The sequence below is a fragment of the Medicago sativa genome, chromosome 4 (assembly GCF_051527215.1).
Source record: "Medicago sativa cultivar Bolivia chromosome 4, Bolivia_mono, whole genome shotgun sequence".
NCBI lineage: Eukaryota > Viridiplantae > Streptophyta > Magnoliopsida > Fabales > Fabaceae > Medicago > Medicago sativa.
In genome coordinates, this window is record NC_140752.1 from 28929086 (window position 1) to 28956098 (window position 27013).

Sequence of the window (27013 nt, forward strand, 5' to 3'; positions counted from 1 at the left end):
TACATTGCTATCTAAATCATTCTAAACTTAATTGCTTGTGATGCAAGTCATGTCCTCTGTGTGTTATTATCCAATATTATCTGCATTGAAAGTATTGTCAGCAATCTGCATTATTTACTAGACTTTTTTCTGCACTGAGATATCATGGATCCACCTAGGGATGGATATCAAATATCTCTAACAAAATCCGGTTAAATTTTTTTTGGATAAATTTACATAAGATTTTAATTGGCCCAAATCTTGGATTTATTGGATATACCCATGTAAAATGTTCGACATGTTGATGAAAGACAAGTTATATTATGCATTCCTTCAAAAAAGGTATATTATGCATATTGTTTTTTATTTAAAAAATTGGTGACAATGGTGACTAAGGTGTTTGTGGTGCTATTTTAGTGGATTTTGAGTTAGAAATCATTGGATTAATTTTTTTTTTAATTTAGATGACTCTTTTTAAAAAATCTAATCTGATCAACTTAAATGCTGTTTAATTTAAATCAAATTTTTTAATATTCAAAATATAATTGTAAATTCTTTATTAATACTAGCAAAAAGAGGGACACTCATGTGTCCGTCTTTTCGCTCTTTTTATTGCGTTCATGTATGTAGATTATCAACGATATTTTATAGAAATTTTGCATGTAAATTTAAAATTATATTTTATATAAAAAATGTTGATGAAAATTAAATTATAAAAATAGATATTTGTGACTCTCAAATGTAACAAACTCAACAATTAATGCTAATCAAGGAAACAATATCAGTGAAAGTGAGATGATAACACAGGAAAATTATGGAGAGTGGTTGGTTGTTTCTAAACCAAAAAAGAAGGCTAATTTCTATCAAAAAAAAAAGAAGGCTAATTCCAAGCCTAATTTAGGAAAGGCAATTAATGCTAATCACGTGACTGAAAAGGTCAATATGTTATGCAAAATAAATATGAATTATTAAATCTTAATGAGGAGAAAGAAAGGGATAAAGTGATGGCTAAATTTGTTATGGGTGCAAGTTCCATATCTCATGATAAAAATAATAAGCGAAGCATGGATAGGAAAAAAAGGCCACGGCAAGATATTATATCAAAGAAGAACACACCGGAAGCACTTGTGTCTACTCGTACAATTTCTGTGGGACCAAACAGTAAAAAGTATCCAGGACAATTTCTTCTTGTGCAGAACCACCAAACTAAGTCAGGGAAGGTGATCCCAATAGCTAAGCCGGATGTTCGAAGCCAAAACACGTCCAAAGTCTACGAGCTTCCTCATGGAATCAAAACTACCATGCCAGCTATTGCTGTTAGCCCAAACAGGCTCCAATTTTTTGGAGATACCAAGCCACCAGACCCTTTAAATAACAATACATTTAAGACAGACAATAACATGAATTTACTTCATGATGGAGATGGGCGAGAAACAAATGGTGATGAGGATGATTTTGATGAAATGGTGGATGAAACACCATTATCTTGATGGGTAAGTGTATTTCTTTCTCTTATCAATGTTTATGATGATGAGTTTCAAAGATTTTTCTGTCTTATCTTGGAATGTTAGAGGTTTTGCAAATCGCAAAAGTCATACTCATATGCATGAGATTTTAGGACGCTTTAAACCGGACTTTATTTTTCTTAGCGAGACTCATACTCGCTTTGAGAAATCAAAGAGTTTCTGGGATAGAGAAGGTTATGAAAGTGTTGAAATTGTCGAAGTAGATGGCCAAGCTGGAGGTTTGTGGGCCCTGAGGAATCTCACTTCTCCTTTCTCTTTCTCTGTGGTGGAATGTTTTTGTCAATGTATTACAATTAAGGTGACTCGTAACAATGTGTCATGGGTTTTCTCTGGTGTTTATGCTAGTCCCATTATTTCAATTAGAGAAGGACTTTGGAACTATCTTCGCGAACTACGTGCTCATGTGTCCCTTCCCTGGATGCTACTGGGGGATTTTAATGATATTTTGCTCCCATCAGAACAACGTGGGGGAATCTTTTCTCAGACAAGAGCTTCTAAATTTTCTCAGGTCATGTCAGACTGTGATCTCCTTGACTTGGAGTTTTTTGGAAGTAAGTTCACTTGGCAGGCTAATTGTAGAGGAGGTCGGTTAGTCTCAAGGAGGTTAGATAGGGGTATTAGTGATATGAATTGGAGACTTCAATTTCCCGAGGCAACTATTGAACATCTAGTTCGTCGTCATTCTGATCACAACCCTATTTTATTACGTTGTTGTAATGTTGTTTCAACTAGAGATGGCAGGCCATTTCGTTTTCAAGCAGCTTGGTGTACCCATGCAGATTATTCTACCATTGTTAAGAATGCTTGGAAGAAGGATCAAGGTAACATTTCAATTTCTCTTAGGAATGTCAAGGATGAATCTTTGGTTTTTAATAAAGAAACTTTTGGAAATATCTTTCAGAAGAAAAGGGAATATGAGGCTAGACTTCATGGAATACAACGTTCTTTGGAACACGTGGACTCGGCCTCCCTTCTTATTCTGCAACGTAAACTTCTTCAAGAATATGAGAATATTTTGTTTCAAGAAGAGACACTTTGGTACCAGAAGTCGAGAGAAAAGTGGGTTCGTCTTGGGAGTCGGAATACTTCCTTCTTTCATGCTCAAGCAATTATCCGCAGAAAGAGAAACAAAGTTCACGGTCTTACTCTTCCCTCTGGTGAGTGGTGCACTGATACTGACATCCTCAGACAAGAAGCCCTTTGTTTTTTCAAAGGTCTTTTTTGTACAAAAGACGTCTTGATCCGACCTCCGAGGATGATGAGTTCTACTCCTCTCAATTGCAACCAAAAAATAAGGCTTACAACCACCATCACTAAACATGAGGTTTACCATGCTCTCATGGGTATGAAGTCTTACAAAGCTCCAGGTCCAGATGGTTTCCAACCTATTTTCTTCAAGATGTTTTGGGAGGATATTGGAGATGACATCTGGTTGTTTGTGAGGAGTGCTTTTGAACAAGGTTATATGGATCCTCAAGTAACAGAATCTCTTATGGTTTTGATACCTAAAGTTGATAATCCTCGTACCTTTAAAGAGTTTAGACCTATCAGTCTGTGTAATGTGACGTGTAAGTTAGTTTCCAAAGTGCTTGTGAATCGCTTGAGACCCATGCTTAATGATATTGTGAGTCCTTTGCAGAGTAGCTTCATCCCGGGAAGAGGAACAATAGATAATGCTATTATTCTTCAGGAATTTATCTATCACATGCAAAAGTCCAAAAGAAAAAAAGGGGACGTGATTTATAAACTTGATCTTGAGAAAGCCTATGATAGAGTTGACTGGGATTTTCTTCAAGATACTTTGTACTACTTTGACTTTCCTCCTCTTATTATTTCCCTTATTATGAGTAGCATATCTGCAACCTCAGTTTCTCTACTTTGGAATGGAAGTAGGACAGAGCCATTTAAACCTTTACGTGGTCTCCGGCAAGGAGACCCGCTCTCCCCCTATCTTTTTGTTCTTTGCATGGAAAGATTGGGCGACATGATTACTCAAGCAGTTCAAGACGGAAATTGGCAACCTTTACATCTTACCAAGGATGGTCCCAAGATCTCTCACCTCTTCTTTGCAGATGACGTTCTGTTGTTCGCAAAAGCTAAACCATCACAAGCTCACTTTATTGCGAACCTTTTGAAAAGTTTTTGCTCTTTTTCAGGTCTTAAAATTAGTCTGGAAAAATCCAGGGCATATGCTTCGAAAGGTGTGTGTAGAGGTACTAAGGAGTCTCTCGAGTCCATTACTGAAATCAAGTTTACAGACAGATTAGAGAAATACTTGGGATTCAAACTTCGTTATGGACGAACCAAGAAGGATGACTTTCTTGAAACTTATGATAGAGTGGCAACTAAGTTGGCTTCTTGGAAAGGAAAACTTCTAAACAAACCAGGTAGAGTCACCATGGTTAATGCAGTTATTACTTCACTTCCCTCTTACAACATGCAAATTCAGTGGTTCCCGCAATATGTTTGTGATAGATTGGATAGAACAGCGAGGAACTTTATTTGGAAAGGATCAAATGATAAGGGTATGCACATGGTTAGCTGGAAGAAGATGGCTCAACCTAGGAAAATGGGTGGACTAGGAATTCGTACCGCACATTTTCAAAATGTGGCACTCCTTGGTAAGCTTGTTTGGAGCTTATTGCAGTCAGAAAATAAATTATGGGTTTCTTTGTTGACTGATAAATATTTGAAAGAAGGAGCTTTGTTTTTGGATATAGCAACTAATGGGTCACCAACTTGGCAAGCAATTTTAAAAGCGTTGCTTCTCTTGAAGGACGGTTTCACCTTCAAAATAGGAGATGGGGACACAAATATTTGGTTTCGACCTTGGATTTTGAAGCAACCTTTATGTGAAGTGGTCCAGGATATTGCTCCAGGTGATATTTGTTTGAAGATCAGAGACATGTGGGATGGCGAGGTTTGTAATGTTGCAAGTTTACATACCTTGTTGCCTCCTAATATTATTACATCCATCCAACATATAGTTCCATGTTTTGTTGATTCCTTGGAAGATACTTGGGTTTGGAGTGCTAGTCTGAGTGGTCAATATACCGCAAAAAATGGCTATACTTGGCTCTTATCTCAACATAATAATGAAGTTTCTCAAGAATCTTGGTCGTGGATTTGGAAATTACATCTCTCAGCAAGTGTGCAATTTTTCTTATGGCAAACATGCCATAAGTCTCTCCCCACTAGAAGTATCTTGTGCCATCGGAGAGTACTTTTAACTCCTACTTGTCCTTTCTGCAGTGAAGATGAAACTATTTCTCATTGTCTAATGTTATGTCCACGCTCAGTTGAAATTTGGACTGATTGTGGGTTTAGTGATGTTCAAGCGATGTGTCACAAGGTTGGTCTAGAAAATATTTCAAAGATCCTCGCGACTTTAGTGGATGAAGCGGGTATTTTAGCTCCATTAATAATGTGGAATATTTGGATCTCTCGTAACAAATTTATTTTTGAGGGAACAACTCCTGTGAAGTACCAGATCATAACCTCTATCTTTACTCAGCTACATGTTTCCAAACAGGCGTTTGAAAATCCAACCTCCCACTCCACTCGAGCAATTCGTGAGGTGTGTTGGAATAAAGGGGATGAGGATGCCATGATTCTCAATGTCGATGGAAGTGCTCTTGCTAATCCAGGGAAGGCAGGGTTTGGTGGCTTGGTGCGTAACCATGATGGAACATTTCAATTTGGTTTCTATGGGAGTGTAGGTTTATCTAATATTCTCCATGCAGAAATACAAGCACTTTTAGTGGGCATCAGACTGTGTTGGCAGGCTGGATATAGGAAAGTAATGTGTTTCTCAGATTCCTTGCATGTGGTTCAACTTGTCACAGAGGGAACATCTCAGTTTCATCATTATTCGAATGAGCTAGAGATTATTAGAGATTTCATGGCAAAAGATTGGTCAATATTGCTTCATCACACCCTTCGCGAAGGGAATGCTTGTGCAGATGTGCTAGCAAAGTTGGGAGCTAATAACGTAGATCCTTTAATTTTGCTCCAAACGCCTCCTTCTAGTTTGTCATTAGCTTTGCTAGCTGATGCTCTTGGGGTGTCCTTTGTAAGGATGTAATCCCTTTTTTTCTTTTCTTTTTTCTTCTTTTTCTTTTCTCATGTAACCAAAAAAAAAAAACTCAACAAATTATATTCATCGTTTTCAATGACAGCAATAATAATGTTTTTAATAACCATAACAATATAACTTTTTTTTCCTTCCAAAAAAAAAAACCCAAAATTCCTCAAAAGTCCTCTTATATAGATTAAATCACACGAAAGTCTTTTGCCTAAAAAAGAGTCTTTTCTATTTTTTTTATCATTAAAATAATCTCTTACGTGTACCAAAAAAACAAAATTTTACGTCCCAATCCAATATATAAGTTCAACCAGTCGTTGGGGTTATCGTGTTGCTTGGGTTTTGTTTTCACTTGTACTTGTTCACTGCGCGTACTTTTCAGGTTAGAAACTCATTCTTCTCTTCTGAATACCAATCATTGATCATCATCGTTTTCTTCTTCCTCTTAGCTACATCATCTTTTACACTTCAACTTTCTATCTTTTCTTACTCAATTTTTCAATCTCTCGTAATCTTCATCATAACGCGTCTTTTTGCATCGCTATATCGGTTCTGTTTCATTATATGAACTCTATTTGTAACTTGTATTTCTCGACTCTTTTTAGGGTTCATCGTCTTTCTTCACTGTAACTAACAACAAAATCTTATTCAACAATTTTTTTACACTTCTGATCAAAGGCGTGTCCGACACATGTGATTACTTTCAATTATATAACTTTCTCAAATTATCATCGGCGGCTACGTGTCAGCAGCAAGGTTTCAAAAAACGAACCTGTACCGGGATTGCGGCCGTTACAAATGTATCGGCAGCCACCGTGACCGTTTTTGGACCTTTTCACGTCGAGAACAAAAATCACTGCAAAATCAAAATCGCCGTTACGGCTGTGAAACACCGTTACGAACTCCGTTCAGACTTGAAAATTCAGTAATTTGAACAGGAGAAAAGGAATCGAATCTCATATTAAAAAAGAAAGCACAAGAATATAAGAACAGGAGAAGAAGGAATCTGAATCTTATCTTTTGTACCAGGCATCTCAAATCTCAATCTTATCTTTTTTACTCTTCTAGTGTTGTGTGATTCTTTGTTCCTTCCTTCCTGCTTGCGATTTGCGATTCTGGTGTTGCGTTCTTTTGTTCATTCTCTTTGTTCAGGTTTGTGATAAGTGATAAGTATTTTTTTTTTTTTTTTTTTTTTGAGTGAATAAGGTTTGTTATCACTTGGTTACCAATACACACATGTATGCGCACAGCATCACTCTTCATTTAATAATAATAAATTAAGAATAATAATAATTAATAATTACTTTTAGATGGTTTATTTGTTTATTCATATATTTATTTATTAAACTTAAAAAAAAAGTGTGCATTCATCTCTTATTTAAGTTCAAGGTAATTTTAAAGATATGCTATGAGTAGTTATTTATTAGTTAATTTCTTTTCAATCTGTCAAACATTCTATCTTTACTAAATGTAGTTTATTTTTATTATTATATTTATTTTAAACATGTTATAATTATGGGAAAAAAGTATTAATCTAAGTTTTTTTTTTTTGAACAAAAAGTATTAATCTAAGTTATTATACATTATATGATAATATAAATAGTTTTAATATGTTTTGTGAAATGTTTTGATTAATTCACACCGCGAAGACCGTTATTTGTATCGCAACGTCCGGCCGAAATCGCGACAACCTTAGCGCGACCGCGACCGTTATTTAGAAGCAGTATCTTCTGTGTCTGTGTGTGTTTGTGTCCTTGATTCGTAGCTAGTTACTAAATCTACATCCTGATACTTGAAATTTTCATATTGTTAACTGTAACTATAACCTAACAACAACAAAATCTTATTTCTGTAGCATGGACAATTCTGATCAAAGGCGTGTCCATTGTCCTACACTGACACAACACATGTAGTTACATTGAGCTGTCATTTTTTCAAAATTTTATAGCTTTCCGTGTCGTGTCCATGTCTCCATCCGTGCTTAAGAGCCTTTAATTTAACAAATTTTGGTTAATTTTGTTATTTATTGGTTTGATTTGATCGACTAGTTACTATTTCTGCACACTGATTATTGAAATTTCCATATTGATTAGTGTCATCATAACAGCTTAATGATTATATTTTTTTTTTTTTTTAATTTCTTTTCAGTGATTTGGATTTGTGATGGGGGGAAGCTATGTTGAAGATGATTGGGAATTGGCGTCAGCTGGATCAGCTAGCGAGGTTCAGATTTCAGCTAATGAAGCTCGGACAGTGGTTTTGGTTGGACGTACTGGCAATGGGAAGAGTGCAACCGGTAATAGTATTCTTGGGAAAAAGGTCTTTAAGTCTAGGGCTAGCTCGTCCGGTGTCACTTCCTCTTGTGAAATGCAGACTGCTGAGTTGAGTGATGGACAAATTGTCAATGTTATTGACACTCCAGGTAAATACAAGCCAACTTAGGCTATGGAGAGTTACTAATTGAAACCGTAGTTTTTATTTTATTTTAAATTATCTCAATTTTTACCGGTGTCTGTTGTTTTTGGCATCCGCGTTTGTGTTAGTGCTTCGTAGGATGAAATGTTAGAGTAGACATGATGATTAGTCTAGTTTGAACCCTGGAAATAAAACAATGTTTGAACTTTTGAGGGACAACTTGTCATAAGCACTCCATCTCGTTTTTGGTGTCCATATCTGTGTTTTGTAGGATGAAATGTTAGACTACATGATGATTAGTCGAGTTTAAACTGAGGGGCAACTTATCATAAGCACTCCATTCCCATTCCTTCAAAACCCTTTACACACAAAGGAGATGATTTTCATGTTTCTTACAAGATTGAATTGTTTTGAACAGAATTAACTTAAACATTCCGATGATTTTTATTATCAAAGGAGAGGTTGGGTTGTTGGTAAAGTAGATTTTGTGAGATGGGAATGAAATTTGATGTGTGGATCTTCTTTTTGAAAAAGTTTAAAGGAGCTTTACAGATTTGGCAAACATTTTTTTTCAATAATGCCCTAGAATAATATTCTTGGCATGATGTTTTTTGGAATGTCATTCACAAGGATTGATTTGAGGGGTAACCTTGGCGCAACTGGTAAAGTTGTTGTCATGTGACTGAAAGGTCATGGGTTCAAGTGCTGGAAGCAGCCTCTTGTGTAAAAACATGGTAAGGCTGCGTACAATACACCAAATATGGTGGGACCCCTTCCCGGACCCTGCGTATGCGGGAGCTTTAGTGCACCGGGTTGGCCTTTTTGTTTTTATTCACAAGGATTGATTTATATGACCTGAAACACGTAACACCTATGGCTTTGAATGAGTTATGAAGTGCATGTTGATTGTGATTACTTAATTATTTCCTTCTACTTCTTGAAAAGTTTGTGTCGCTTTAACCTGAAAAGTTTTACAGGATTATTTGAAGTTTCTGCTGGATCTGAGTTTATTGGGAAAGAAATAGCCAAGTGCATTGACTTTGCCATGGATGGTATCCATGCCATCCTTGTGGTGTTATCTGTTAGATCACGATTTAGTGAGGAAGAAGAAAATGCTCTACGCAGCTTGCAGACATTATTTGGAAGCAAGATTGTTGACTATATGATTGTGGTCTTCACGGGAGGGGATGGGTTAGAAGACGATGAAGATACACTTGACGACTATTTAGGTCGTGAATGTCCAGAATCTTTGAAGGTATTTATTAGTATTATAGTTTAGATTAATCGCTATTTCTTTTTTTATTCCATGGATTATTTTTTTTTCATTGAAGCATTTAACTGTTTGTGAAAAATTTAAGCATTGAATATATTTGCATTGCACAAACATACAATGTATTAATACTCTTAATAAAAGGATAACATAAAACTTTATTATGCCTTCTTGAACTCCCTCCTTTATTGATACGAATCACTAATATGTCTTCTTACGCATTTGGATAACCTTTAAAATATGCCCCTTTGTGATATATGTTTTTTCTGGATAAGCTTATAAACAAATTTAAATTCCCATTTGAACCATTTGGAGATTTAAAACAGTGATACACAGAAGGACAAATGAACTCTATGTAGGTTATTAGCCTTTCTTGGTTGTTTTGCTCTTCTATCTTGTAATCTTATGGAAAAGCATCATATTTTGTACCCCTGTCATTTTTCTCTCGTATTTGTTAATGCCTTCCTTATTTTATCTGGAAAAAATTAGGATAGTTTAGCAGCATAAACATTCTTTTTCAGAATGTTAAACTTACTCTGTTTGCATGTTGTTATAATTGGTAATGCTGCATATTTTTATGTATGTTGCTTGAGTATCTAGAATTATAGGAAAGTTTATCTGCTGAACCTCTATAGAAAAATTAATAATTTTGTTGATCTTTAATTGGCTTTAATAATATTGTAGCGAATCCTCTCTTTGTGTGGGAATCGTTGTGTTCTCTTTGACAACAAGACTAAGGACGAAAAGAAGCGATCTGGACAAGTTCAACAACTTCTCTCGTTTGTAAACTTGATAGTATCACAGAATGGCGGGCAACCTTATACAGATGAGTTATTTGCAAAACTAAAGGTGGAGGTTTTTGCAAGTTTCACTATCTTGTTTCTTTAATCTTGGAAAAGTATCATGATATCAGTGAATTCATATATTTATTGCAGAAAGGAGCAATGAAACTGCATAGCGGGCAAAGAAAGATTGATTCCTTGGAAGAACATTCAAAAGAAGAAATATCAGAGCTTAAAAAGCATATGCAGCAAACATATGAGGAGCAGCTAAAACATATTACTGAGATGGTACGTTTTATGTCTATATTTTTCAATATTCATCGTCATTTCATTTCGATGTTATTTAACTCAATTTTCTCACGTAGTGACATTTTATTTTTTTAATATTTTTTGGAAATTTGTATAGTAGATATATACATGCATTACTGCATGGTGCATACTAACTTAATAAGAAAGTTTAAGTTAATTAAAACAACAATTGCATAAGTTTGAACTTACCAATTAGTTGCATTCATTGCTGTTAGCTATTATTGGTGTTTTGACTTGATGTCACTTAGGATCTAATTTTGCTTAAAGCTCGTTCAATATCAGTAATTAAGTAATGGGCGACTATATTCTTTTTCCATTTCTTGGTTCATAGGTCCAATGGCCTTGTGAATTTGTAACAGACATTAAATAGACACGTGCTTCCATTTTTGGGCGTGTGTGCTGTTTCCATTTTTGTATGTACGGACCAACTTTTAATAAGGAAAATAATTATGGAGGGTATCTTCCACAAGGATTAAACAATGAGATTAGTAGATTAGTTATTTGCGCTTCCTGTAGGAGTCAGAACCTTTGATAGCTAGGTAGGGGAAATTGTATTGGGAAGGTGTCTTTTGCAAATAGATCCTGATCAAAATGCAAGTAGATCTTGATCAATTGGTTAAGCAATAAATTGTCAAACCTAGTTTGGCATCACATCTTGATCATAAATCTCAAGGTGTTGAACATATGTTATTCTTTTACTCAACTCAACCAACTCCTTCCTAATTAATGTGAAAATTGAATATCTAACAAAATTAATTCACTTTGGGCTGAGATGGTAAGAGGACCCATTTATGGTATGGTGTGACATATTGAAATGTGCATTAGGGGCAGGGATCCTCTCCAGTCACTGGAGGGTCCTGTGGAATCCAAGCCATTGATTTAGTTGACCAGTGTTCATTAAAAAGCAATAAAGACCAATTGAATGGTCATGATTGAAACTGGACCTCCTCCTGTGTAGTTTTCACAGGAGAGAATCCCAATCCGTGCATTAGGGATCAAAATGCAGGAATTGATACAATTGAGTATGTGAGCCTGATTCCATGAGTTTGTAATATGAGTTATGAAAACTGCAAGTTGGGTGGGGGAAGGTGCCAAGAATAAATTATATTTGAACATCAAAGTTTAAAGGGTTAATTATGTTTTTGGTCCCTACAAAATTGCGACCTTGTAAGTTTAGTCCTTACTTAATTTTAATAGCATTTTTAATCCCTGCAAAAAAATTCTACACTCAATATTAGTCCTTACTCAATCCAAATTTGTTTAATTTATGCTTAAACTCTTAAGTTTTTCAACAATTTTTTACAGGCGTGTTAAGAACGTTATTAAAAGGTCATCCGAAAAAAATATCGCAAAAATTTGATTTCTACGTCCATATTTTTGTTACTTATATCTTAAACTTCTGTCGTTTTAAAAAATTCATATTTAATTTATTTCATGTTAAAAAATTATAGATTTTAGTAAATGAACCTTTCATAGTGTTCTAAACTTGTATAAAAAGAATCGTTAAAAAATTTAAGAGTTTAAGGATAATTAAACAAAATTTATTTTAGCAGGGACTAAAATTATAAGTAATTTTTTTTTTTTGTAGGGATTAAAAAAGCTATTAAAATTAAGTAAGGACTAAACTTAGAAGGTCGCAATTTTATAGGGACCAAAAACATATTTAACCCAAGTTTAAAATTAAATTGCAACAGATTGTAATTTCTAATAAGTAGAATGTTGCTAAGATTACACAAGAAAATTTACAATGTTAGTCTGATATGATTTTGTTTTAGATTTTATCAAAAAAGGAGGCTTGTATGTGCAGCTGTAAGCCCTCTTAGCAGGAGAAGTAAATTGCTTATGAAGTATATGAAGTAAATTGCTAAATCAGTTTGATGTTATTGTCGAAAATATGTGTATTATTATAAGCTTGAACTTTATTTGGAATCTTAGCCTCTAAATATTCTCATGACAGAATATGATATATTATCTTACATAGTTGAATATTTCCCCTAGTATTTTTGTGTTTGATCAATTATATGGTTTTGTAGATTGAGTCAAAGTTGAAGGAGGCAACTACAAGGCTTGAGGAACAACTGAAAGAAGAGCAAGCTGCAAGATTAAAAGCAGAAGACAATGCAAAGTTGGCTCAAGAGAAATCAAACGATGAAATACGAGAACTAAGGAAGCATCTTGAGGAGGCGCATGAAGAACTCTGCAAGCGAGGTGGCAAGGGTTGTACCATTCTATGATCTTGTAGCGCTACTTCAAACTTTCGAAGATTTGTTTAAATTTTCTTCCGGATTATGAAATCTTGATTGCGTTTGTTAGTGCTTTTGTATAAATGCTGTGACCACTGAACACTTATTTTGATTGTGTTGACATTATGCATTAAAGACCTTTTCTACTATTTTTTTTTTCTTGCCATTGATTGGTTAGGTTTTTTTATGTGTTAACCCGTTAGTGTAATCCAACATTTGGTCATGAGGTAGGTATAACCTGGCCAAAAAATTTTCCACACCAGAATCGAACTCAGGTTCTCTGAAATGATTCTTCATTTGGTGGAGTTTATTAACCATTAGAACTCAATTGCTTGGTTAACTTTTTTGAATGCTGTAAGTTAGAATTTCCCATCTTATTCCTTCTTATTTTTTTTTTTCAATAAAATGTTACGAAAGAATATGGCAGTGCTAAAGCTAGGGTAATTGGAACTTTTTTAACATGGAAATGAGGTATAATGAAGCTAGATTTAGTAAAACATGGATAAATTAACAATGTAAGTGGCCATTGTCTACAACAAAAATCTATTTATTCATGTTAAGAATCGATAATGCTTAAGTAATTTAGTGAATTATTGTGAGTCACCGAAGTTGTAAGGATTAAGTACTTTAATAAAGTTTAGTCTGAGAAAAGTAGCAAAATAATTTATGTATTTTTGGTGTAAACTGTGTATCTTCTACTTTTAACTATAAAGATTAACCTCTCGAACGTGTAGTAATGGAATGTGTTTCAAAACTCTCATTTTAAAGATTTAATATTTTCTTTATTATTTTTACTTTGACTCCAAAGGAATTCAATCCATCTACGGGGGCTTAAATAATAATAATCATTTGATTGATATTTAATTAAAAATTCTGTTACCCTTTCAAATATGGTCAGTGTACAAATAAGATAGAGTAAATTACACTCCCTTCCCCTCAAAGATGCTTGAATTACACCCCCCTCCCCTCTTATGTTCAAATATACACTCTCCTCCCTTGAAAAATTAAATTTATACTCTCCTCCCTTATAAGATGCTTGAATTACAACCCTCATCCTTAATAATTAAATATGCATTACACTTTAATCTATTTTAACATAAATAAATATTTTTATGATATATATATTAATTTTGAATCATCATTTAAGAAAAATTAATTCATTTCTTTATAATTTAAATGACAATGATAATTAAATTTAAATATTTTCCTATTGATTTGATAATTTATAGTATAAAATTAACTTTTAAATAATCATGCTTTATTGTCTTTAGTAATTTTTCACATATTTTAATTTTATTTTGGGTTCTTTCATACATATTTTGTAATAGGGTTTAAAACTACATGTTAATGAAATTGTGAATAAAAAAATAGCGAAAAATATGTATTCAATTTTTTATTATATTAAAGTAGACCCGCAATACTATTTTTTTCGAAGTGTGTTAGATTGTTATTATTTTTCTAGATTATTAGAAATAAAAAGTAAATATTGAGGGAGTAAAATGTAGATTTTAACATAAGGGGGGAGGGGAATGTAATTCAAGCTTCTCTTAGGGGAGAGGAGTGAAAAAATTTCTAATATGTTTTGAATAAGAGGGGAGGGGAGTGTATATATTTTAACATAAGAGGGGAGGGGAGTGTAATTCAAGCATCTTTGAGGGGAGGGGAGTGTAATTTACTCTAGATTTTAACACAAGAGGGGAGGGGAATGTAATTCAAGCTTCTCTTAGGGGAGGGGAGTGAAAAGTTTTCTAATATGTTTTGAATAAGAGGGGAGGGGAGTGTATATTATAACATAAGAGGGAAGATGAGTGTAATTCAAACATCTTTGAGGGGAGGTGAGTGTAATTTACTCAATAAAATATGATGTTTACACCACCGTTGAAAAACCTGTGAGACACATTTTTTTTTGGCATTTATTTTATTTATTTTTTGGTCAAGTAGCCTAGTGGCTAGAACTCACACAATTTAATTGTGGAGAAGTGGAGTGTTCAGGGTTCGAACTCCGGCTTCTGCATATAATATTCAATATCCTACCACTTGAACTAAGCTCACGGGGATGACATTTACTTTTTTTATCCTATCGTTTCTCACGTGCCATTTCAGTTTTCCGAAAATGCTTTTGAGCATTTTTTGATTATATAATCTGTAAATAGTTTTTCCTCTACTTTTGGGTGGAAAAATGATTTTTTTTTCCACCAATTCGAATTATTAATTCATAACATATGTGTTTTGGATTTTATAATCCGAGCACACCAAATAGTAGGGCATGTTCCTTGTTTTTTCAAGATTATAAAATCTGAATTACCCCTATAACTCCTCTTGTGCCAAAAATTCAGGGGTAAACAAATTCATATTATATAATTTGAATTGTATTAGCGCAAACACCTAGTCTGCTTGTGATATGAATAACCAGTTTAAAAACCATACTAATCATTCTAATCCCTATTCTAACCATTATAAAATCCGGTTTGCAAGCTACTTGATTAGATTGCTTCAAAACTTGCCCATAACTTGAAAAAAGATTAAGGAACATGACTCCCATAGAAATGACTTCTTTGGTTGCGCACTCTTAGAAAATGCCTCAAAATCCAAAATTTCATCGCTTAGACTTATTTTTTCATTTTTTTAAATTTTTTCATACCCTTAGAAAAATCCAAAAAAAAAATTGCATTTGCATTATTTGATTTTTAGAATATTTTGTTGGTATTTTATTAATTTTTTGATTTTATTTGTCATGTTTTATCATTTTTACTTTATTCTTTGGTTGTTTTAAAAACAAAATTCAAAACCACTGAAATGATAAAAATTTTAATTGTTGCTTATATATAAACATATTTTGAATTTTATAATATGAAAATTTGTAAAAAAAAGTTTGGATTAATGACCCGAACAAAAGATATTTTCATAAAAAAAAGCGCGTGAGAAATGTATAGAATAAAAATAATAGGTATTGTTATTTTTATTGTTTGAGGAAGTAATAGGTATTTTTATTATTGATCGAATAGTTAAGGTTTGTGTCCCATACGTTTGTGATTAGTTATTATTATTCTGTACTCGTGAGTTTAGCTCGGTTGGTTTGGACAATGCCGGGTTCGAACCTCGGCCACCACAAATTTTTTTTTATTATTATTCTGGAATAAGTAAGAGAAGCGTAAAATTTGTCTTTATTTTTAGCCAAAAGGTATTTTGTTTTTTTTTTCTAATTTAACATCAATTGATTCTTCCTAAAAAAATAGATTCTTAGTTAAAGGTAGCATTTGGCCTGTCTTATTTTTGACTTTTCTACACCATAAAAGGAGAAGTTGGGCCAAACATATTTCTTGAGAAGCACTTAATATAAAAAGTTGCTTATTTTTTGCGTAAAATACACAAATAAAGAACTTTTTGTTAAAGCAGTTGAAACCTACTTCTAAGAATTCTCGGCAACTTGTTTTATATGTTTTCCCCTTCGAATCCCACTGAGCACATTTTAGTTTCATTTTATTTGATTTTTCTTACGGCATGCACGTGCTCTACAATTATTGTTTTTTGCTTTTTGTTTGTTTTAACCATTTTTTTAATTGCTATAATTTGTTTGGGTTAAAAAATGGTTATTTTTTTTATTAACCGTATTAACAAATTAGTTATAAAAATTACTATTCATAATTCGGCATCGTGGTACTTTTTATTGACAATGGTATACTATCTTTTTTAAAGGAATGGTATACTACTCATGACGTGCTCTTTTAAAGAAATATTGTGATATAAATTTATATAGGTCCATTCTTTATATATTTAATCAAGATTTTTTCTTTTGAAAGATAATCAAGAATTATTTATTCAGGCTTTTTAGTATAATTTACATTCTCATAAAATGATCTCTATTTTCTAAAATATTTTACTGAACGTTTGAATATAAGCATTTATAGGTTTTTAAATTTTAAAAAATATTATGTAGTTTAGTAATATATATATATATATATATATATATATATATATATATATATATATATATATATATATAAGGTTTTTTTTTTCATTTTTAAATATTTTAATAGTTAGATCATAACAAGGCATTTTCATCCAAAAAAGAAAAAAAGTCATAATCATTTACGAAATATCTTCAAAAATTACTTAATCATAATGTATGAATTTTTATAAATCTTATTCACCTCTTTATATATAATATTTTTATAATTTTTTTTCATTTTAAAAATATTTATTTATTTATCATAATTTATTATGAAATATGAACTTTCTTAAAATAAATTCATTTTGTTTAAAAATGTTATCAAACACTTTAACATAAAATAGATTTTGAAATCAAAAACAAAATTTACCGAACAACTTAAACTTAATTTCTAAAGCTCATTTTTTTAACTTTAAGTTCAATAATCAAATATTATGAGATTTGCAGGGAAGGGAAGAGAAAAATAAAATAAATGAAATAAATCGCAAGTTTCTTTATCAATTTTAAGAAAAAAGTCATCTAATATTTTTTTTTATTTTTTATAAATCAAGAGCACAATGACTTAAGAAAGGAATAGAAGACATTCCAACTAAGTTGGGACGTCTTGTAGATTTCAGTCATTGCCAGGTGCTCATATATACTATTAAAAAAAGGAAAAAAGAAATACAAAAAAAAAAATTGGGGGACATAAATCTAACTTAGTAAATCCACACAAAGTGTATGTCAACCCAATCAGGTGATACAAAAAATAAAAACAACACTAGTAGATGTCTAAAGTGCGGTCTATGGACCAACCGTCAACATGAATTGGATCCAAGAACAAACAACTCCTTGCAACAACAACAAGCATAACGTCTCTCTCAAGCTAAACAATCCAACATCAAACAAGTAGATTGATTAGGATTTTGAAACCTCCCCCAAGTAGATTCGACCGCCAACACGAATATAGAACCCCATGCCTGCAACTCATCGTGCTGCGACCGTAAACTTCATGGCCATTTCTAGCCAAATCCAACAGAAAGCAACTCAAAACCAATTGAAGGCCAGAACGAGGGATGGTCAATCAACGAGTCTGAGCACCACGAGCACCGCCAACACGTTAACACCCGAACTCACCACACGCAGCAACGACGGACAAGACATGGCCATTTCTAGACTAGAAAACATGTTATTAAGCAAATCATGAGAACCAAGCAAAGGATGATCTTGGGAGAACATAACCACGCGTTAAACGCATATCATCAGAAACCAAACCCGTAAAAGGGTATTCAACAGATACACCGGCGAATAGATCAACTATAACAACCAATGTTTCGATCAACACAAACCATCACCCACCGCCAAGAAGAGGCAGTTGTGGGCTATGCCTTTGGAGAAAGAACCGACCCTGATGTTGAAGTTAGCTACAACAGGTTTATAAGAAAACAGTGGATGACCGCCGCCATGGACGACGTTGTAACAACAGTTTGCCATATCGTACCGAGAAACAAACTGTCAGCAGAAAACAGATCGACCGTAGTTAAAGAACAACAATAAAACAAGATGTCTCCGCCGGCGCATATTTGCATGAACCTGACTCTTACGGGTTTCACCAACCAAACAAAAGACCAAAGTACCAATTCTGATAAAGAGAAACGACGACAAATCTAGCGTTGAGAGATTGGTGAGGGGGTGATGCGGAAAAGAGTCTCATCGCACCACCACTGTTGAAGCTACACCTTGAACCGTTTGGTGGAGGTGGAATGGAAGTTTGAATTTGGGGGAGGCTAGGTTTTCTGCTATAGAAAAGAGAAAGAGAGCCAAAAGTCATATAAATCAAATATTAAAGGCTTAATTGCATGTTTGGTCCCTTATGTTTATTTTAGGTTTCAACTTGGTCCTTTATGTTTTAGAAGCTTCAAGTTGGTCCCTTATGTTTTAAAAGTTTCAAGTGGTTCATAACGTTACTCACATTTGAATAAGTTAGTCTCTTCCATCACTTGATCGTATAAAGATTTGGGTTAACAAAGTGGGTGATGGAATTTATCTTATTTAGAAAATCAGTTTTAAAACATTTTTTTAATTTTTTTGTTTTATTAAAACTCAATATCATGTTGCGGAAGAGACTAACTTATTCCAACGTGAGTAACATTTTTGATTAACTTGAAAACTTTATAACGTAATAGACCAACTTGAAACTTTTAAAATATAAGGGACCAACTTAAAACCTAAAATAAACATAAGGGATCAAACATGCAATAAACCAATATTAAAATACTATGATATCTATGGAGATCATCTTGTATTCTTTCAGGTTGCATCGTCTATATTGCCAAATTATTTCATTTCTTTGTTCAGCTCCATAAAGTATTATTTTTAAAATTAAATACCTTTAAATTATTTTAGAGTGGGGTGGTGAGGAAATTCGTAATATTCATTGGATGAGAGAGATGAATGGGAGTTGATCGTGCAGAATTTGTTGCATTCAATATTGTCTTATGTAGATGGTGTTGAAGAGTGACAGTTGAGTACAGTTGTGGTTTAAAGTTTATCAGGGGATTAAGCTAATAAGCCTCCACTAAGACAGTGCAAGAGTTTTTGAAATATAACACCATCTTTTAAACTTGTTACAAAGGCAATCTCCTAAAAAAAATTATGAAAATAAGCTCCCGCTATATCAAATAACCTTCCCCCCTTTTGTCATATAACAAAAAAAATCAATCAAAGATAAGCTCCCGCTATATCAAATAACCTTCCCCCCTTTTGTCATATAACAAAAAAAATCAATCAAAGATATTTGAGAAGGTGAATAGTTGATGCCAGCAAAAAATAAATCGAGCAAAAGGAATAGAGAAACATACTCAAAATAACGTAAGATGACCTGTCATCACAAACCAAAATTTAAACCGTTGCTTGTCCTCAAGTAACAAAATAACTCAAATCATTAATTTGCTCAAGTTTTTTTAGAGACATACCTTTCCGAAGAGGTTCCTTAGATTATCATCCATTCCATGGCAAGACTTGAATAGCTTACCACTTCTATGGAAGCAGGACATGCTTAGATAAAATAGTTCATACTATCTGTAACAACCCGTTTTTAGTTAGAATTATTTTATTTATTTATTATATGTATTTACACGTGCTTAATTGTCTTTGTGTGTATTTGATTTGGGATCAGTGGAATTTTGGCCTATAAGGGTATTTTAGTCATTTTGGAGGCTAAGGGTATTTTGGTCATTTGGTGAGTAAGGGTAAATTAGCAATTTATCGGGAAGGTTATTTTTAGCACTTTAGTGAGAATAATTATTTTTACTAAGTTACTAGCGAGTTGAGGTAATTCCTTAGAGACGGTAATTATTCGATATTTTAGCAAGTTAAAGAGTAGTAACTTTCTAGAATATATTATTAAGAGTTTAGGCCCATTACAAATGTTAGTAACCTAGTCCATTGGAGAGTAGTATATATACTTAGCTCATGAAGGAAAATTAGGGTTAGAACATTTCATTCTCATAACAAAGTTAGAGAGGCTAGAGAGAGAAAGTGGGAAGATATATAGAAAAAGATAAGAGGAAGAACTTGGAGAAGAGGAAAGCTATAGCTAAGGAGGTAGAGGGGAGAGTGAAGCCATAATTATAGATTTTGAAGCTTTGAGGTAAGGGGGATAGTTCTATTTTATCTAATAAGTTATAATCTAATTTTTTCGACTTATGGGTCATGTGCTTTTGTGTGAATTATGATTTTGATGATTTTAAATGTTGCTTTCGTGCTCATAATTGAATAATAACTTTGAGTATGTGAAATTTGTGGTAAACTTGTTCTTGATGTCTAATTTTTGTTGTTGTTATAAGTTTAAATTATAACTTTGAAGCTTTAGCTTAAATTGATGAAAAATGATGTTGTTTTTGTTGTTGTTAATTGTTGGTGAAATCATGATTATATGTTATGAATGCTGTTGGGTTATGTTGATGATAATAATTCATGCATTGGGTTTTGATAAATGTGTTGTTGTGGTTAAGTTGTGATGTTTTTATGACTTTTGTGAAATTGGATTAAAATTGGAGAAGTTTGATTTTGATGAATTTGAATGAAGTGATGAAGTTGCTAAGATGAATTAGAATGAATGGAATTTCAGTTTTCAATCAATGTGTTTTGGTGAGGAATCCTTTCGGAGAAAATCGGGTTTTTGTGTCAAAAGTCGTTTTAAGCACTTTTGAGATATAAGTCATTTTGGGGTGTGATGTTTTAAGTTATTTTGAACTAGAAAACCATGTTTTCAAGTATAGTTTGAATGGTCTAATTTGGGGCGCGTTGGCGAAAATGAAATTGAAAACAGATCGAAAATCGAAATTTTACGCTCAAAAACACAAAAGCGAAAAATCAGCACTTTCCGTGTCAAGGTGGCACGACCGTGCGCCCTTATGTCGTGGCCGTGTGTGTTTTCACGTGGTTGGGTAGCACGACCATCTGCCCTGTTGGTACGGCCGTGCCAACCCCTCTGTGTACGAAAACCCCGATTTTTCATATTTTTATGTACTTTTAAGTACACCAATGGTTCCCAAACACTTAAACCTAATGTATTGAAGTATAATTGGACTTCTAGGAGTGTGTAAACATTAGTTTATATTAGGATTGAAATTGGTTTTGAAACATGTTAAAAATGAGATGAACTTTGAGTTTTTGAGGAAATAAGTGAACCTTGTGAAACCAAAATGCTATGATTGATTAACTAAGATGTTAGATGATATGTAGGGATGTTTTTAATGACATGTAAGAACATGGAACCCCAATTTATTGATGAAATTGAAAATAAACGATTTTGGTGAAAATAGATGAACTTCGTCAAAACGGGGTTTTAAGATAAGGTAACTTTCAAGTGACTTTCTGAACATGATAATATGATGAATTAAGTATGAACCAATGATTTTTGGATGTTTAATAGGTTGGTTGTCATGGTGTGGTTCTAGCCATTTCTTGTAAAGTTCTATTCTTTCTCTCTACAACCCCATTTTGTTGTGGAGTTCTAGGAGAAGAGAATTCATTTACTATTCCATGTTTTTCACAAAAGGTTTCAAATGTCTCATTTTCAAATTCTCCACCATGATCACTTCTTACTTTTAAAATCTTCATTTCTTTCGATGATTGTATTTGAGTGCAGAAGTTACTGAATACATCATAAGAATTATCCTGACTTTTTAGGAATTTTACCCAAGTCCATATGCTGTAATCATCAACAATAACTAATCCATATTTACTTCCATATAGGGATGCAATGTTAACTGGTCCAAATAAATCAATATGAAGTAATTCTAAGGGTCTGGAGGTTGAGACAATGTCTTTTGTCTTAAAAGATGATTTCACAATCTTCCCTTTCTGGCATGCACCACAAAGTGCATCTGAATGATAGTCAATGTCTGGTAGGCCTTTAACAAGTTGTAACTTACTAAGCTTAGAGATTAATCTCCAGTTAGCATGTCTCAACCTTCTGTGCCACATCCATTTCTTATCATTCACTGATAGAAGGCAAATTACCTTCTGATCAACCAATTCAGAGAAGTTAATTTTATAGAAATTCTCTATCCTCTTTCCCTTAAATACTATGGACTTGTTATCTTTGTTGATTACTATGCAGTTGGTCTTTTCAAACATCACATCATAACCACTATCACAAAACTGACTGATACTCAAAAGGTTATGTTCAAGACCATCTACCAACCACACATTAATAATTGAGATAGAGGAGTTACCAATAGTTCCTGTACCAATGATCTTGCCAGACTGGTTGCCTCCAAACTTCACATTTCCTCCTTCTTTCATTGTGAGGGTGAGGAACATAGACTTCTCTCCTGTCATATGCCTTGAGCAACCGCTGTCTAGTTACCATTATTTTTGTTTTTCCTTTGCTCTTAGACATATCTGTAGCATTGACAATTTCAGATTTTGGTACCCATTGTTTTATGGGTCCTTTGAGGTTAGTACTGAAAGTTTTACTCTTCACTTCTTGTACCTTGTGCTGTAAGTTTGATAGCTTCTGATTAATCATTACTTTAGGTTTAACACCTTTTGGTTTTGATTCCCCAGAAGTAATAACTATTTTGTTCTTCTGAAACTTAGACTTCAGGACTTCAGATTCAGGTTTCAACAGACTCTGAGGAACAGGTTCTGATCTCTTCAGAATCTTGATCTGTGAAGTCTTAGAATCAGAGTTTTTCATTCCTTTTGGCTTAGAGTTCTTTGGCTTTTAAGTAATCATAACCTTAGATCTGGAAGCTTCAGGTTCTGACTTAACTACAGTTTCAAACTTAGCACCTTCAGGTACAAAGAAGGTTTTCAATCCTTCCTTGATGCATTCACAACATGCTTTAAGACTGATTTCATTAGGTTTCCCTCCTGAAAATCCAATCCCTTTACCATTGTTTCTGTAAATGCTATAAATCATTGAAGCAACTTTGCTTCTGTCAATACCGGATATAATAAAATCCTCAAGAGCAATTTCATGTTTACTTAAAGATTTTCCTTTACACTTTTCTTGTAGCTTCTGACACAGAAACTTGGGCTTCTCTTCATGAGTTTTACAGATTAAGTCAAAGCCTTTAAGTCGTTCTTCAGAAGCTTTCAGATCCAATAGAGTTGATTCTTGTTGTTTCATTAAATCAACATATCTTTCTTTTAAATCTTTCAACTCATTGGTTCTAAGTTCAAAGTGTGTAAGGAGTTCTTTAAGAGACTCAATAAGTTCTTCTCTGGGAATTTTAAAATATTCCTCATTTTCATCTTCAGAGTCTGAGTCAGGTTCTGCTTCTGAAGTCACTGTAGCCACTAACCCCATAGCTACATTTGCTTCATCTCCAGCTTCTTCCTTTTCAGAACCAGATTCACTATCTAAATCTTCCCAGGTTTCCATTAAACTCTTCTTAGTCTGCTTTATGAATTTCCTCGAGTTGAAACTTGACTTCTTTGACTTGTCATTTGATTTCTCCTTCTGAAGATTAGGGCAATCAACAATGAAATGTCTAGGCTTCTTACAGTTGAAGCATCCCTTCTGATCTTCTTTCTTGAAGTTCTTGTAACCACCTCTCTTACTCAGAAACTTCATGTTCTTCCTTGCCAGATACTCAAGCTTGTTGGAAAGCATAGCCATCTTCTCAGTAGGATCCTCATCAGAGTCTCCATCAGGTAACTCTTCTTCAGATTCAATAACCTTAAGAGATTTTGATGACTTCCCTTTAGATGATAGAGCAATAGATTTACTCTTCTTAGCAGGCTCATGTTCATTTAGACTTATCGCATGAACCTTGAGAGAACTAACAAGATCTTCAATACTTAAAGTGTTTAAATCTTTAGCTTCCTCAATAGCAGTAACCTTAGGTCTCCATCTACCAGGTAAGCTTCTTAGTATCTTACTCACATGATCAGAAGCAACATAAATTTTCTTTAGTATTTGCAGTCCAGATACTAGGGTTTGAAATCTTGAGTACATTTCCTCAATACTTTCATCATCCTTCATCTTGAACAACTCATACTGATGAACAAGCATAAGAGCCTTTGCTTCTCTGACTTTATTGCTGCCTTCATAGTTTGCACAAAGAGAAGCAAACATTGCCTTAGCAGTAGATTTGTCACTCATCTTCATATACTCTACTTTAGGTATAGCAGTGACAAGTGCTCCTCTGATCGTGTGATGCTTCTTGTAGAGTTTTTTCTGAGTAGGAGTATATTTCTTTCTATTAATAGCAGCTCCTTCTTCATCAAGGACTAAGTCACCAACACCGTCTTCTAGAATACCCCATAGTTCTTCATCTAAACCCATGACATAACTGTAGAAGTTGGTTTTCCACCAAGAGAATTCTTCAAGATCTCCATTAAACTTAGGAACTTTTCCAGAGTCAGATTTCTTGTTGTTACCATAATCATATGGAACAACATTTTTGTTCCCAGATCCAGAAGCAGAGCCTTCACCAGACATGTTTTTCTCATATCTTTTTCTGTTACACATTTAAGTGTTAAGACAACAGACCAAAGCTCTAGACACCAATTGAAGGTGATAAAAACACAAGAAGGGGGGTTGAATTATGTTTGCTTTTTCTTCGTTTTCTTCTAAGCTGAAACTACTGATCAGAAGCAGATAGAATTCCACTTCTGAAGTAATGTTGAGGATCTAAATGTAGCTGATAAAACAGAGAGAGAGAAGAAAGACACAAAGAAATTATACTGGTTCCTTCCACAAACCGAAAGTAGTCATGTCCCCCTTGCACTTCCAAGGAGAGTTCACTAAAAATGTAATATATGATTACAAATGCTCACTGCTAAAACTAGTAAGAGACTTCAAACTACTCAAGCACAACTGCAAGAGATTTCCTATGCTCCTGAACACAATCAAGAGACTTCCTATGCTCAAGCACAACTGCAAGAGACTTCTATTCAAACAGAATTACAAAGAAAAATGTTTGAGGTTGAACACTTAATATACAATCAGTGGTGTTCACAATACAAATCAGATACAGACTCTTAAGACTCTAGAATTTCTAAGATATGAAAGTTGTTAAGAAATTCTAAGTGAACTTTTGATGCAGGACAATTTTGACAGAGTTTTGGCACTTGTAAATTGTTGTTGAGTCTCTCACAATTCTCTAAGTCTTCACTCCTTTATATAGAGGTGTGAAAGAGACGTTGCGAATTGCCAACACATCAAAATAGAGTCGTTTGAAGCTTTGATCAATCACCAATGATCTTTTGCCTGATATGGTTGTTGTCCTATGAAGGATCAATTTCAAATCCATTCCAAGTATGAAGGAACATCGTTGCAGGCATAGCTGTTTTTCTTGTCCTATAGCAGAGACAAAAACAGAGTAGTGGAGGTAGTGGTTGTACACTTCGTACAATTGTACTTTATCAACGCTCTTCAAAGAACAAGCATCCAATGCCATCAAATCTTTTCAAAATAGTCGTTGCTTCACTCTTTTGGTCTTCTGCAATGCTTAGACGAGATTAAATCCACTAAACAACTTTGAAGCTTTAAGTCTCTCATCTTCTGATGAACTTCAGCTTCTGGTGATCTTCAGCTTCTGATGAGGTGCTTCTGATGAACTTGCTTCTCATGACGTCATCACTTCACTTCAGGAACACATGACTTCAGACACACTTTGACTTCAGATGCTTCAAGCTTCATTTTGTTGATTCCATTGCTCTCTTTTGTTCTTCCAGAACCTAAATGATGATATCAAATTTTCGTCTATGGTCCTATACACTTGAACAAATTTTAGCATATCCAATTGACAATTTTTAATACCTTGTTATCATCAAAACTCTAAAGGGTAGTGTTAAACACATTTTGTTCCAACACCCTCCGCCACCCTAACTGCCACATATCAAACACAGACTCCCCCTTAAGCACTGACAAATCATATAATCTTCTAAACCTGACCCTAACTTATATGTTAAATGAGCTTAAAATTCCAAAAGATAAGACTATTATTTTTTATATCCTACAAGGTTCTCGCATGCTCTATTTTTTTTTTCAAAACTGTAATTTGGATTTTATAATTTGAAATGAGTTAAGATTCTAAAATACAAATCATGTCTATATGTAAAACAAAGACAATAACTTCTCAATTTTTACAGTTTTACATTCACCCTTTTCACATTCTCTCTCCCTATCCCAAAATCCAAAATCTACATATTGGTTGAATCTTGGAGGTTTTTTGCTCATAATCATCACATTTCAATCATTATCAAACATCGATATAAATGTTAGGTCTCATTCCCTCTGCATGCAACTGTTTGGGTTTAGAATTTTTTTTTCTATAGCACTGAAGCTGTTCGGATTATAAAATCCGAACTAAATTGTTGATGTTCGTATTTTATAATCCAAATTGTACAAATTAAATGGGCATTTTTTTGGGCATTTTCCTGGATTTCTGCTAATTGTGTATACTTGATTATGTACGTGTTTACATCGATTTTTGGTAATGTAAACTTCATTATCCATCAACGCTTTAGGACTGGATAAATGTCGATTTATAATGTCCGTTCAAGTCTTGCGATTTATAATATCACTTTATATGTTCTTTAAGAACAAAGTTATTGTTCTTATTAATGTTAGAGTTGCATTCAACAACTTTTAATAACAAGTTTTCTCATGACAACATACTAGAAAAATGCTCAAATGAACATATTCAAAAGAAAGGAAAATAAAGAAAGATGAAAAGAAATGCAAATTGCAAAAGAAAGAGGAAGATAAAGCAAGAACAAAGTAATATTAAATTGCAGGGAATGTAAAGGGTGATTGGAATCCATCTCTATCCGCCCCTGAACCCGTTTGCCAACGCGGAGTGGGTGTTACAAGGCTTGCAGAAAATAGGATCCAACCTTTTGTTGTTATTACAAACTAATATATAGAACTTGTAGGAAAAACTACCACTAAAATCTAAAACACTAGAAAATAACTTCTATGCACTTCAACCTTGTTTGCTGCCATGCT

General features: G+C 33.7%; 1 protein-coding gene and 1 pseudogene across 3 annotated transcripts; one reads left to right on the top strand and one right to left on the bottom strand.

Annotated features, from left to right (window-relative positions):
- The first annotated feature begins 5914 nt into the window (after nt 1-5914).
- On the top strand, nt 5915-12757 carry LOC146927561 (immune-associated nucleotide-binding protein 9-like). Of its 3 annotated transcripts, none has more exons than XM_085700838.1 (7): nt 5915-5971; nt 6195-6741; nt 7738-8011; nt 8982-9259; nt 9959-10123; nt 10210-10344; nt 12399-12757. In XM_085700838.1, the coding sequence occupies exons 3-7, from the start codon at nt 7753-7755 to the stop codon at nt 12597-12599; spliced, it is 1038 nt and encodes a 345-aa protein (XP_085556964.1). In that variant the 5' UTR covers nt 5915-5971; nt 6195-6741; nt 7738-7752; the 3' UTR covers nt 12600-12757. The 3 variants fall into 3 exon arrangements, with proteins under 3 accessions (XP_085556964.1, XP_085556965.1, XP_085556963.1); XM_085700839.1 differs by having other exon boundaries at nt 6195-6618; XM_085700837.1 differs by lacking the exon at nt 6195-6741.
- A 4980-nt stretch (nt 12758-17737) lies between these two features.
- On the bottom strand, nt 17738-24499 carry LOC146927562 (uncharacterized; annotated as a pseudogene).
- Nucleotides 24500-27013: the final 2514 nt, after the last annotated feature.

Excerpts from the sequence above, each read along its gene's own strand:
- LOC146927561 (XM_085700838.1), top strand. The coding sequence starts at position 7,753 with ATGGGGGGAAGCTATGTTGAAGATGATTGGGAATTGGCGTCAGCTGGA. Across the intron at positions 8,012-8,981 it reads CAATGTTATTGACACTCCAG|GATTATTTGAAGTTTCTGCT; the intron begins GTAAATACAAGC and ends AAAGTTTTACAG. Across the intron at positions 10,124-10,209 it reads AGTTATTTGCAAAACTAAAG|AAAGGAGCAATGAAACTGCA; the intron begins GTGGAGGTTTTT and ends TATTTATTGCAG.